Source organism: Takifugu rubripes, chromosome 7 (assembly GCF_901000725.2).
Source record: "Takifugu rubripes chromosome 7, fTakRub1.2, whole genome shotgun sequence".
Taxonomy (NCBI): Eukaryota; Metazoa; Chordata; class Actinopteri; order Tetraodontiformes; family Tetraodontidae; genus Takifugu; species Takifugu rubripes.
Genome location: NC_042291.1, coordinates 8534880 through 8549275, shown reverse-complemented (window position 1 = coordinate 8549275; position 14396 = coordinate 8534880). Strand labels below are relative to the sequence as shown.

The 14396-nt window shown below is 44.8% G+C and overlaps 1 protein-coding gene across 1 annotated transcript; it reads left to right on the top strand.

Annotated features, from left to right (window-relative positions):
* Window positions 1-5822: 5822 nt before the first annotated feature.
* galr1a (galanin receptor 1a) lies at window positions 5823-13748 on the top strand. Its single transcript, XM_003965937.2, has 3 exons — window positions 5823-6796; window positions 6877-6942; window positions 11245-13748. Exons 1-3 carry the CDS (start codon window positions 6131-6133, stop codon window positions 11563-11565), a joined length of 1053 nt encoding a protein of 350 aa, XP_003965986.1. The 5' UTR covers window positions 5823-6130; the 3' UTR covers window positions 11566-13748.
* Window positions 13749-14396: the final 648 nt, after the last annotated feature.

Below are 14396 nucleotides of genomic sequence, written 5' to 3'. Positions count from 1 at the left end.
GGAATGCGGCTCTCGCGTCGCCGAGAAATGCGGGCTAAAAGGGCAGGTTGGTGCACGTCCGTGCATGTGCACGGCGAGTAAGTGGGATGCAAACCGCATGGAGATGTTTTTTTCGTAAGAGATAATCCCTAAAGGTTTCAATTCTGCCTGGAAGCACATGTGAGACGAGGTGACATTTGTGCATTTACTGCTAGAAGAGTTCGCCTTGACTTAATTTCCTGTCTTATTCTCCGGAGCTGCGAGGAATCGCCCCCACTGACAGCTGATGATTATGTTTTTCATCACCGCTCTTATTAGAAACCACAGGTCCGATCTCTGAAATACTGTTGACGATGGCGGACGCAGCGACCCCCCCCCCCCCCCCAACGCCCGTATTGAAACCCTAAATGAAGTTGTTGTTAGCAAACGGCGCCTCTGATGGTGCCACAGTGAGACATCTCAGCTGTTTCTACTTCCTGTTTAGAGTCCAGCACCAGACCATTCAGGCCACATAAACATTTTCTTCCATGTAAACATATTTTCCACGTGGCCCTGATTTCGGAGCCTGTTTTGGTCGCACATTTCTCCCCATCTTATGTCTGACCCGTGCGCTGCTCGGTCCAGTGTTCCTCTGCCCTCCGCTGCTTCTGGTCCAAGCTCTGTCTGCTAAAGTATGTGCAAACACGCGTGAGCCTGGTTTAGCATATCAGGAAGTACAGACGTATGTAGATTACGTAATAGCCGTAGCTACTGACAGCACCACACACTCCGTGGCCACAGGCCTGGTTCCAAACGATGCTTTTGGCTTCCTTCCACAGCGCTCCAGATGGGCTCCTGCGTCTACGCTGCTGCTTTTGCTTCTCCCTGTGAGTGGCACTCAGCGTGTCTTTTTGACCTGCTAACGATGTTCTGGCATCTGTTCCAACCAGCCAAGCAAGGATCTCTCATTTGCAACCGGCCGTGTGTTTCCTGTCACCGGGGGCCGACTGAACCGTAATCTCTCAGTTGCTGCACTGGAATAAAATCAAATAAATTTGTGAGCGATAACACCGACAAACATTGCACATGCTTGTTGTTTTTTCCTGTGTGATAAAGCCGCGAGCTTCTCATCTGAACATCAGAGAAAACAGCCTTCATAAGGCTGCATAAGGACGGAATCTGATTTTAAAACATTCCCGTTTTCAAGAAGGACCCTGCATCTGTGAGCTGTGTGGTCACATTAAATGAGGCTGTTTGCTGATGAAAAATTGCTCAAGAGCCTCGGAAACCTTCTGTTTTCATCCCAGAACAACAAAATACTTAAGTGAAATCACCCTGACGCAGGTCCATGAATCAAAGGTTCCATCCACACCAAAACGTCCATCACAGCCTCTGCATAATCTCGATGGTAACAGGTGATTTATAAATAAAGTTCAATTGCTCATATAACTGTAACACACACACCCCCTCACCCGCAACGCCCGTGTTAGCATGCTAGCATTGTCAAATCTGCATTCGGTGAGCCAGCAAAGATTAAATGCCTGTAAAAACTATTATTGATGGACTGGTGACCTGTCGTGCTGACTCCTCCTGGGCTCTCACCAATCCTCCCCAATCATGACTCAACAGTCCTCGGTAACAACGATCACGTCTGATGATGTAACGTGATGATGTGGTTAGAAATCAAATCAGCGCTGATCATCCATCCTTAGGGCCCGGGTTCAATCCAGAGCCCCTGACGCTGTTGGTGGGGGTCACGGGGGAGCAGCGGCGGTGCCAATCATCCCAGAACAGAGCGCCACTATAAAAATGACTTTGGAATAATTTGTGATATGATACTAACCAATTATTTTTGAGCCTGGGCTGATTTTGGCAAAAATGGAAATGGGTCTGAACTGAGGTAATGGGCTTAAAACACCAGAGACCAGTACGATGGGGGAGGGGGGAATCGCTCGCCTATGTTTGGGGTGTCAGAGGGTCATATTTCCCTCAAAACAAGAAGTTGCTCTCATCATCGCACATTAACTGGAAACAGACGCAGACGGGAGACAGATGGCAAATTATCCGCCCGAAGCGGTCGCATCCTCGTGATTTCATGTTTTTATGTATTGCTTCCGTGCTTTGGTGGGGCGACTCCCTGGAAATAAATCCAGGTGTCTCGCTCTCATCCCTATTTGTCTGGAACATAATTAGCTTGATTGAAAGCACTCAAGCGGGATTGACTCGCCGAGGGGAGGCGGCTTCATTCAGATGCAGATTGAAGATCTTCCACTTCTGCGTCATCAAGACTTCTGGTCAACTCCTGCACGAACCCGCGAGGGGCAAATGGCATCTTGGATTTGCTCAGGTTCAATTGTTTGCTGCGATTTGAAAAGTCCCTGTGAAGCTTATTTAGAGATATCCACCTTTCTTAGGTGCCGAGCGCTGTTGTTAAGCTGCAAAGCTTTCCAGATTCCTTTGTTTTTGTCTCCTTAACTGACTCTTTTTGGAGCCTGGCAGTTACCGGTATTTCTTTGTCTGATAAAGGTTCATTTATTCACATCGCTTCTGTTATTTGACATCTTCTATCAATGTTTGATGTTTATAACTATCAGGAGAACGATGCTAAAGTCGAAAAAAGAAGAAAAATTAGAGGAGTATCACGCTCGGCATGAATCACTGGTGAGATTTGTGATGCGGTAGATGAAAAATAATTACTAATCAATGCAGCTGTCAGAGAGGAAGCGTCCCGTTGAAGCATCTTTATTGATATTCCTACTTTTCATCTATTATCAGGCTGAATCTGAGAATTTTGCTCTGACAACCTTCAGCAAACAGTCTGCAAAGTCCCTGCACCAGACATCAGGCCGCGGAGCACTTCAGCCGGTAGTTACGGCCACGACCGTGAAATTAGCAGATGTTAATGACCCTGGGAGAAGGAGGGGGTAACCTCCTGGGTCCTCCCAAGCAGAGTTCAGAAGCTAAACGTGGAGGCAGCTGGATGTCATAATTCAGCTGTTTCATTTTTCATGATGCACAAATTCATCTTCACTGCGACGGCTAGCTTTTGTGTTGCTGCGACCGGCGCATTTGCAACATTTTGGATGCATTTTAACACAACTCCTAACGCTGCGTGTAGCCTACACACGCGCAATCAGTGCCGAAATGGAAGAGCTAAAAAGATGGATTTACGTCACAAAATGTTACGTAAAGCCTCGGAGAAATAGCTGCTAGTACCACCAACAGTGGCCCCACATGTGAGAGGTTCACATATAAGCGTCTGTATTCATGAGCTGCCTCAGATATTACAAGCGCTGACGTTTAAATCCAAATGGAAGGTTCAGGGTTAAAGAAAAGACGGTTTGAAGTGTGACCCCTGTCCCTGAGGACGTTTTCAAAACAACTGTCCGTCTGCTGAAAAGATAGAATGTTTGCCTGGAATAAAGTGTCTCCAAACATGGGACCGATGATCCAGAAAGAGTGATGCATATTGAACATCACCTGCTTTCACCTCTAATCACAACTCAACAGAAGGATGAGTGAGACTCCCCTCACACGGAGGATACGCCTCACCCCAAACGGCGTGTGTGTGAATGTAGGGATCCACTATTCCCAATTCGAATTATCCGATTTTAGACAAAATGGCCACCGTTGGTTAAAGGTCCAGCTGGAGTTTCTGCCGTTCCTCGTTGTCTTTTGCTGACAAATGGAAGCAATCAAAAGACTTTATTACACCGTGTTTCCATTTCAGCTACATGGTAAAGCATAATCGCTTTATATTGACCCGCTTTATCTCCGAGACAGAGGATTTGTGCCGATCCAACAACGGGATGTTCGTAAACTGACATTCCTGATTTATGTATTCTTTAGTCTGGTTGAAAGAAATCCATACAAGCTGCTGCAGCAAAGTGAACTAGTAAATAAACTCCCGGTTCAGGCATGCTCCCCATCTGTTCATGCGTCCCAGAGCTTAACCTTTGTGGGCTTTGCTAAATCACATCAGCCAGCAGTGAGTTTTCATTATTTCCACCAAACATGCCGGTGGAATTAGCACCACAGTCAGCGGTGATTTAGCAGGGCTGTTGGCAACGAACTGATAATCAATAACAGCCCAGTCTAAAGAGAAGTCATGGAGAACTGGGGAGAACCTACGTGGATGTCGGGGATCCAAGCCGTAAATGGTACTTTCTTGGTTGTAGCTATTTTTAGAAATTAGACAGTTAAATGTCGCTTTATAAAGCTTTGAAGCATTATGACAGTTGATGTCTCCACTGTTAAATGTTCATCAACTGGACCTCAGACTCTGATTCCATAAACATCCGTTTCTAGGCTACTGTTCTCCGATCACTATCGCTGATTTATCCGATCGGACTTGCGTCAGTGTCACACTCATCTGGCTCCTGGTTAAAGTAGGTGGGTGGAGCCAAACCACCAAAACCCAATGTGGCCCCTTTTGTCACATGACCGATATCCAGTCCTGTTACTGGTTCTTGTAATCACCCCTCAATATCATGATATGCTGGAACATGTCAGGTCATTTTCCAAAATGTGACGAAATCACGACTGAAAATACAGTTTCGGAGTCAAAGCAGCATCCGTGTCCAGGTGAGAGATGCCCACAGGTCAAGAGGTCAGCAGCAGTACAGGAGATACCGTGCATTGGTAATGGAAGCTCCACGCGCTGCCGTAATCACCAGCTCTGCTTCTCTTCCTCCGGTCTGGTATCGATCGCCGCTGTGTGTCTGACCTTTGAATAACATTTATATCAATCATGGCGCGGTTACATTTAATCCGATCAGGTCCAGATGGATAGATGTTTGCGGTGATGAACGTACTCTCCACTCTTCTGTCTGGCCCTGTCATTCATCCCAGTCATCTCTGGACGGTGAATTGTTCCCTCCTGCATTCTCGTCCACACTTTTCACCACCTCTGCAGCTCCAAGAAGATAACGTTCATTTTACCACAGCTGAAGCTAATGGGACACAAACTAAAGCAAAATATGAACACCGAAGGAGGCGGAGCTGCTAACATGAAGGAGATGACTTTTCTCCCAGAAGAGTAATTCCCCCAGAGATGAATGTGATGCAGACAACCCAAATGCCTCCGAATTCCAGAAAGTTTAAAACCACATGATCCAAAAACATTAAGAAAAACACTAAAGATATGGTGAATATAGTTTAAATTGCAGCAAATGTGACCATAAAGATCTTTTAAGATCTCCCAAGATGCAGAAATTCAGTCTTGTATCAATAATTCAGTACTTTAAATGACAAAATAAAGACATAAACGGAGAAGTGTTCGGGTTATACGAATATATAAAGATAATCGGAAAACAACGTCAAAAACAACCTGAGACTAGATATTTTCTCTGCAGCTTGGTTATCTGAGTCTTCATGCTTCGGGAGATATACCTGTCGGTGTAATCACTGGAAAGATCACCTCAGATGGCCTCTCATTAAGAGCTGGAAGACTTATTTCTCCTGGGTGAGAGGGTGACAGATCATGCGGGGACACATCTGTATTTTGTTAGATGTTAGAATTACTGTGTTTAAAACGTAATAAGAACCCTGGATCAACTCTAGGGTCTGACTTTTTTGCAGTTTCTGTTTCTTAAAGTGCTGAGAAAACAAGTAACTGTTGTTTGGTGACAGGAAATAAGCAAAATAAGCTATAACCCTTGGGGCATATTTCATTTTCATTGTAATCTCCTTCAATATATGTATTTTAAAGCTGTGACGGAGAAACCGACCACCAAGAGCTCACCTTGCGGTTACAGGCTCTGTTTCCCCCCATTTTAATGGGAGGTGGTATACTTGTGCTGACGTGACCGGCACAAGCCAGCCCCCCCTTTATAACGTGAGGGGAGAGATCCAGGCGCAGCGAGAAGCTGGGAAGTGGAGCGGCGCGTTCGGTGCGCAGATGTATCAGGTGCGCACAGGGAGACGCGGCAGGTGCGCAGCGAGTGCGGCACGGAGGCGCGCGCGGAGGATTCACCTCATCACTCTTGTGACGTTTATGAATAAAGTGTTGGATTCCCCAACTATAATCAGGCATGAAGACGCGTGAAAGGAATGTAGGGATCACAGGAGCGTCACAAAGCTGTGCCAGGAAGCTTGAGCCGCGGGGGACGGAGCTGCCATAGGTCGGTCTGTCAAAGTTTGAGGCTCATCTGACGCGGAAAATACAGCAGATATGAACTTGACAGAGAACGTGTGGCTCATGGAAGAGCCGTGGAACCTGAGCAGGGCGGAGGAAGAGGGGCAGAAACTTTTATTCGGGATCGGCACGGATAATTTCATCACGCTGCTGGTGTTCGGACTGATCTTTACGCTGGGAGTGCTGGGAAACTCCATGGTGATCACGGTGCTGGCCCGGAACAAGCCGGGCAAACCGCGGAGCACCACCAATATATTCATCCTCAACCTGAGCATCGCGGACCTCTCCTACCTGCTCTTCTGCATCCCTTTCCAGTCGACCATCTACATGATGCCGACCTGGGTTCTGGGCGCCTTCATCTGCAAATTTATCCACTATTTCTTCACGGTGTCTATGCTGGTGAGCATCTTCACCCTGTCTGCCATGTCCGTGGACCGGTACATCGCCATCGTGCATTCCAGAAAGTCCTCCTCCATCCGGGTGGCCAGGCACGCGTTGATCGGGGTGTTGGTGATCTGGGTGCTCTCTCTGGCCATGGCCTCTCCCATCATGTACTACCAGAACATTTTCCACACGCTGGATAACCACACCTTTTGCTGGGAAGTGTGGCCAGACCAGAACCAGAAGAAAGTCTATGTGGTGTGCACATTTGTGTTTGGATACGTGTTGCCCCTGCTGCTCATCACATTCTGTTATGCAAAGGTGAGGCGTGACTTTATTATTTAATAATCCTGAAAAAAAAAAACGTATTTCATTCCGTTTTAATTGTATTTTTGTTACAGGTTTTAAACCACTTGCACAAAAAATTGCGAAATATGTCCAAAAAGTCAGAGGCTTCGAAGAAAAAGGTACGTAAACCTGCTTGATTGTGTGTGTGAGATGATGCCACATGTTTGCCAAATAACCTGTTATTAGTAACACAAGCAGAATAAGCACCTGCTTCATTTTAGGTCTCTGATTAATGGAAAACATGCAGGAACAATAATCCAGCCAGGTTTATATGCCCTTACAATAAACAATATTAATGCATCAACGATCACCAGACCCTATCAGGCTGTTTCTGTCTTTTGGCTGCGCGACCTGGTCGTCCAGAAGAGCGTGCACATTACAGACATGTCATCATTTCTCCCGGTCCGCTGAACTCTGCTGAGGCACCTGCGTGATATAGAGACAACCTCTAATACATAAATTACCCTGACAAGGTATTTGTTGTTAAAGAGTAACTAACGTCCACACAGACTGTTTGTGCACGCTTATAAATCTCAGCAACAGCTACAAGTGATGAGAAATATCAGTCAGTTCAGCTTTCAAGCACACGGCACCGGAACGTGTCTCTGCTTTTGTTTTATTTTTTTCCCCCTCTTGGAACTTTACAGGAAGAGACTGAAAATGTGAACTAATCGGCTGATGACTCAATCAGTGGAATGAAGGAACTTGTGATTTTATAATGGCTCATTTCCTCGCCGGGTTTTTGAATGCTGACGTGTCTCTTTGAGAACCCTTTTATTTCTTAGCACAGATCTTTTAATCATCCCGTTTTGAGCCTATTGATTTGTTAAACTTTGAGTTACTCAAAAAAGTCTTGGATGCTTCAATATAATAAAGGAAAAAATGACAATACGGTGGTAGATCCTGATGGAATCAGCGTCAGGACACCGTCATATGCAAAGTTCCTCACATCAGTGAAAAACTTCAGGATGGTGTAATCTGTATGCAGTAGAGGTGGCATTATCTTGGATACAGCATGTTTGGAGGCAGTGATGTGGGTGAGAGGGTCTGTATGCACCAAAGATTACTGTAGATGGAGCAGGAGACTGACAGAAAGGACACATTGTTGCTGCTGTCCAACCTGACACTTCAGAAGATGTGAGGGAAGTCGTCAGGATGGAGCTTACATCTATATTTAAGCCAGCGTGATGTGATTCATGAACTGCAGAGGAACAAGCACATAACCCTGAGGAACTCCTGGGAGCTGCAGTTCATTTTGATGACTGTTCTTCTGTAAAGCTGTGATCTCGGCCAGCAGGGGCAGAATTCCAAGTGGTAAAGGGAACTGGATGGCTTGGGTTGTCAGAGAGAGAGAGAGAGAGGACTTGGACTATTGTTGGTGAGTTTGAGAACCTTTAAAGGAGCCGCAAGAAAGATTTCACTTGAGTTCCTGAATTCCCGTTGAATCAAGGAAGATGCTGGGGTTAATTTCAGGTCTTTACAGAACAGAGTAAACAGCTAAAATAAGGGTTGGAGATGCTAAATTATGGTGTGTGCGTCTTACCTGCTGCTTTGTGTTGGCAGTTGATTCTGCTGTCACATGAGCAACACTGAATGCTGCATGTTCTACTGATGCAATCAACCCGGTTATCAATACGCACGCTAACCAGGCCTCCTGTGTTGTTCACACAGTCACACACTGCAGCGACAAAGCAACCCACCATAAATCACCATGAACACGCTTGTAAAGAGCTGTTCATGTGAGACGGATATTTCTTTCCATACGTTAGCTGCACTGACCATTGTGAAACAGGCCGCGTGCCCACGTTGAGAACTGAAGGCCACTAGAGTGTGACAATCCAGCAAAGGAACTCGAGTGTGCTTGGTGGAAATCAGGTGGAAATTGGTTCAGATGAAGTATGAAATGGCCAAACTCTGTGTGTGTGTGTGTGTGTGTGTGTGTGTGTGTGTGTGTGTGTGTGTGTGTGTGTGTGTTCAGCCTGTGAAATATAACCCAAGTGTCAGCTGGGAAGAGCGAGTTGAGACCCGCTGTGTTGGGAAACTCACCCCCAACCACTCACCCTCACAGAAATCTTCCGACCTTGTGGGGTCCAGTGTGGGAAAGAGAAAAGGGAGAACTCAAAACAAAAAGAAAAACATTAACAGTAAATCTTCCTTAATGTAGCGGGGGGGGGGGGGGGGGGGGGGTATGTGGAAATCCAGTTCAATATTAATCTTTCCCTCCCTTATGGTGTGTTTGGATACAAGAAAAGATGAACAATTGTTGACTTTAGGAGTTTGGGAGCTGCTGCTTCACATTCAGAGGAATGTTGCAGATTAGAATTTATTTTACTTGGCAAATAATAACCTTTGCAATTGAACTTTAAAGTTGAATGAGGGGTTAAAAATGTCAAAATGCTGGTAAAGGGCACATTTTCGAACTCAAAACATACTCAATTACAAGTGTGTGCTCTCTCTCTCTCTCTCTCTCTCACACACACACACACACACACACACACTCACACACACACGCACACAGATAACGGAAGCTACTTCACAGGCTGACACATGGTCATCAGGCCAAATAACCAATCACAGTCATTCATACTGCAGAGATGCAGCTGGAGGGGCAATTTGGGTTCATAGTATCAAGGGGAAGTTGAGCAAAGGGGTCTGAGATCAACCTAAAATCCTTTGTTTCGTACCTCCGTTGCGGCCACTCAGGTTAGTGGTATTTAGTGATCATATTTGGAACCAGCAGCTCCAGCTCTGGATCCCAGTAAAGGGACTGAAGTGCTGGTAAAAGCAAAATATGACGGGTAAAGTGATAAAATGGTGAAAACATACTTTGACTAAGTTTAACTGTTCGCTGTACCTTTAAGAATTAGTCACATATTTAGTCTTTTAACACATAGAACATCACCATCGGCCATCTTGTTTTACCCTTGTGCTTCCTCTGGGTGTCAGCTCTCATGTCTCATGTCAGCTGGACCCTCTTTTGAATCCGACTGGCTCTGGCTGCAATGCGTCCTGGTCAAATGGAGCTGCTCCGAACCTCGGCACAAACAAATTAGCAACAAATTGAAGGAGCTGGCGTCTTGCGAGATATGCACCAATCTAGCGAGGTCATCAAGCTCTGATGGAGGAGTAAGTAAAGTAAATGAACGGTCCACTGGTTACGTTCTCTGGTGTAGAGAAGGAGAGGTGGACGGTGAACCTTATTGGGTATTGGTTGTTTGAGGTGATGGCGGATTTATATTAGTTCAAATAGTGGGACTGTGGGAACCATGTCCTGACTTCTGTGTGTGTGTGTGTGCGTGCGTGTGTGTGTGTGTGTGTGTGTGTGTGTGTGGGGCTAATATTGACAGTTCAAATTCATCATGCTTCCTTCTCAGCTGTCTGTATATCAAAAGATGTAGGCCTGTCCAGCACTGCAGCCACTGGGGCCATTTTCACTTCAGTTTCAGAGTTTTAATGTATAAATTATGTGTTATTTTTTGTGTATGATTGACGTCAGTGGGGAACCTTCATATCAGATTTGATCAACTGTTTCATAACATCAAAGTCCTGGAAAGATGCCCTCTTATGATTCAATTATTGGAACAGTCAACCCGTGAACTCGTGCGTTTCCCCATTTCTTTCCTTCCTAGCTCAGCTTTATCTCGTCAGTCCTCGTTGGCTGGCTCGTAAATCCATCCGGAAAAATGCGAGCTTCTCTGTCCAAACCTCGTGTACGGGCTCAGCCGGCCGGGAAAGATTTCCCTGCTTAATATTTCACCATTTCACTGTGTTGGAACAAACACAACCAGCGTGGTGCTGTTAGTTTCATGCCCTCCAGGAGCAGCAGCCAGTGTTTGCTTGAAATTGGACAACAGGTTGCCATGACGATTTATCAAGCCTGTGTCTGAAAAGCTTTGCTGTAAACCATGTTTGTGAGTACATTTTGAATTGTGCTGCCTGTCTTACTACTGCTATCAGATCCATCCTCAGTTACTCACATGAGGAGGCGTGTGGGTGTATATGGGCGCATGTATCACATTAATTCAACAGAGGGGCAGCAGAAGCACTCAATTAGTCAAACATGGTGAAGTCAAAGTTGCCGTTTTTTTTCCCGACCTGCTACGTTCAGAAGCTGAACCGCCAGTTTTTGACATTAACGTGCTACGTAAACCTTTAAACCCCCCATGGGTGGACGAGTGGCTTCATTATCTCATCATCTCATCGTTTGGTGGATCTGCTGCGTAAAAGTCTTTCCTCTCTCTCTGCACTACCTCTCCTCCTCCTTATATATGGATGGTCCTACTAAAGGTTCCTTCCTGTTATAAGGCAGTTGTTTTCTGCCACTGTTGCCTTCCTGCTTCTGTAAGGAACAATCTTCACTGAAAGCGATGCTGCTTAAATTAAGCCAAGTTGAATGAACGCTGCCTCTTTGTGTCCCCCAGACGGCTCAGACGGTCCTGGTGGTGGTGGTGGTTTTCTGCCTCTCCTGGCTGCCTCACCACGTGGTCCACCTGTGGGTCGAGTTCGGGACCTTCCCGCTCAACCAGGCCTCCTTCGTGCTCCGGATCGCCGCCCACTGCTTGGCATACAGCAACTCGTCCGTCAACCCCGTCATCTACGCTTTCCTGTCGGAGAACTTCCGCAAGGCCTACAAGCAGGTGTTCCGCTGTCAGCTCAGCACCAGCAACTCGCTCCTCAAGGACATCAAGGAGATGCGCAGCAAGGCAGACACCCCGCCCTCCACCAACTGCACCAACGTTTGAGGCGTGGAGAAACTCACCCTGGTGGCTGTTGGTGGCATCACACCGGAGAATTCGGCAGTTTTGTTAAAGTTGAGGTCCCCGACGATGCTCTTTAAACCCAAAATAAAGGAGGTTTTGAGAAGAAAAAGAAAAGAAAACACAGGAACTGCCCTCGTAATGAGAGATTATTCAGACATTATTGACATTTTGTGGTGCTGGGCAGTCTGTTAGCTTTAATATGCAGGTTAGGATAGTAAAATAAATCTTGCAAAGGTCATGAATGAGCACATAAAGCCAGACAAGATGGTTTTATTTAAATGATGCTAAAGTGGCTTCAGTTGGTTGGTCACCGTAGAGTTCAATGGTGTGTGAACACTGGTATAGATGATATATTTGCCATGAATTCTGGCTTCATCGGAGCTTTTTAAGGCTAAAATACCCCAAAGAAAAGGATGCAAAGAAAATGTAAGCTTGTTCCTCATGTAGCCATCTTTGTAACGGGGGAGTTAACAACCTTGGCTCAATATTTCCTGCATTTGTCCGCTATGAAATTAAAAAAAGACGCTTTACGTTGGAGAAAAGATATCATTCTATACTCTGGTGAGACTTCCAACCTTTCATATGGAGGACAAAACAGTGATGGTTGATTGTGTCGCCGGCTCGGCCCTGAGGAGAACTCATCTGTGTGGTCAACAGACTCTTGACCTCCACATCAGGAGCATCTGCATTCACTCCGACACGTGCACGAGGGCCCTCTTTAATGCCCCACAGAGGGCCAAAGCCTATTTTCTGATTAGGATGGGAATCCAAAGGAACATGACAGGAGGAGATTACTGCATAGTTCTCCTCACCCGAGAATCTTTTGTCGGAGGAAAACGGTGATTTTCTGAAATAAGGAGCACATGAACAAAGTAATGCTTTTATTTCAGATGTCAGTGCTGATTGCAAATCATTGTAGACTCTGTCCACACGTAGCGATTTAAACAATTGTTCATTCATCGTGGGTATAATCTGAACACACAGGACAGATTGGATCCAATCTCAGCTAGGCTGTCGCCCAGGGAAACGGCTAAATTGCTTTTATTCCATTTTTCTCAAAAAGGAGAAAAGGTTTTAAAACATTACGAAGGGTATTTGGCAACATTTCAGGGGAAAATAGGCTTATGTTTGAAGAACCTCTGCCAGTTTTAAGTCAATTATAAATTTAAAAAAAATATATATATATACTTTTTGATGCAAGATATAATTGATGTTAGCATGCTATTGTGCACGTTCTGTTTCTCTTGGGAACCATGCAAATGTGAAACAACACACATATCAATGTACCTGTTTCCTTTAATATATATATATATACTGTACATATGAAGTTTCTGAGACATCTTTCATTCAACAAAACCCATCGAGATTGTTATTATTCCAACAAACCCGCAAAAAAGCAAAATTACCAGAAAACTAGCAGAACGAACAGAAAATCAAATCCACTCCAAAACGGAGATTTATGTGTGCAGATATTTGCATTTCCTCTATAACGAACACTAATTATCTGCCTTTCCACCAAAAAATCAGAGCTGAATTTGGGTGCACGCATGGTGATACGATTATCTTAGAACCAAGTTAAAAAGGGCTCTGGCTCCAGGATCTTGTGTAGCACCTGAAGACAATCTTGACAGACACTTTTTTTTAATAAAATAGACTAAAAGTGTAAGGTCGAAATTAGATGTTTTGACCTTTAAATTTTCAGCAAACAGCTTACAAAGGCAAACATTTCAGTGTTAATGCGCGACACTCCTCCCCCTCCCTCAACATGGAGGATCCATAGTTGTAAATTTGGTCTTTTTCAGGAATTCACTTGTTTTCAGTCTCATTTTTGAATATATTTCACAAGGTGAGAACATTTGTGCAACGTTTCGGTGTTTTGTCATTCTGCTGCATCTCTTCTGAGCTTTTCTGTATATTCAGCTGTGCTTGAAAAAAAGTAGAACACAATAATCTGTTGGTGTGAACTTCTTTTGCTTTAGATGCGACGTGCATGTGCTTATTTCCAAATATATCCGATGATGTATTGATGTGGTGGATATCGCAGAAACACACTAAATGTTGTTTTCGTCATTTCCTTGTTGATCTTTGCATTTATTTTCAATCCCCCATGATTGAAAATATCTTAAATAAAGGTCATTTCTTCGATGAAAGGTTTTTAATTTACACTTCCCCACTGTTTTGGAATAGTTGGACTCTCATAGCTGGGACGGTTCTGCAGTGTCATTAATTATTAACAGCCATGCAGCTTCTGTTGCGGTAGAATTGTCCAAGTTTGCTCATGAGAACTGAATTTAATCAGTTCCACCAAACAATGACAAGGGAGACTCAATGACAGTGTCCCGGTGTATTCCACTGTTTATTTCTCTCACACTTCCGGGGCCTCTGAGGCTCTTCAGGCTCCTGGGTTTAAAATCAGATATTCAAGGTTCGATGGGCCTTTAGCCAGGCTGCTGAGCAAAAGCCTTTAAATAATAGAATCTCATAAAATGGGGAGATGCTACAGTCGTCCTGGCCTCCAGAGAACAGGGATGTCAGAAAGGGCAAACAGACTTTCATGTCTTGCTTTTATTGATGTGATTTATTCCTCAGCTCTTAAAGCTAAAGCTAACCTAAGCCTGAACCCATTTATAGCTGTAACCTGAAAACCAAGGACCTAAAAGCAGACCATTAAAGTTGTGTAGACCAGACACAATGTCCTCATTCGGTGGATTGTTTATCTTGGTCCTCACTATGTCGCTAATATGAGAACACACACACACAAAGTGAATTTTTATTGGTCAGCGTTAACACGGAAAATGATGTTAAATAGATGC

What these genes read in the sequence shown, in the direction of transcription:
- galr1a (XM_003965937.2), top strand. Translation starts at nt 6,131, where the DNA reads ATGAACTTGACAGAGAACGTGTGGCTCATGGAAGAGCCGTGGAACCTG. An exon ending in TCACATTCTGTTATGCAAAG is followed by an intron (nt 6,797 to 6,876) that starts GTGAGGCGTGAC and finishes TTTTTGTTACAG; the next exon opens with GTTTTAAACCACTTGCACAA. An exon ending in CAGAGGCTTCGAAGAAAAAG is followed by an intron (nt 6,943 to 11,244) that starts GTACGTAAACCT and finishes TGTGTCCCCCAG; the next exon opens with ACGGCTCAGACGGTCCTGGT.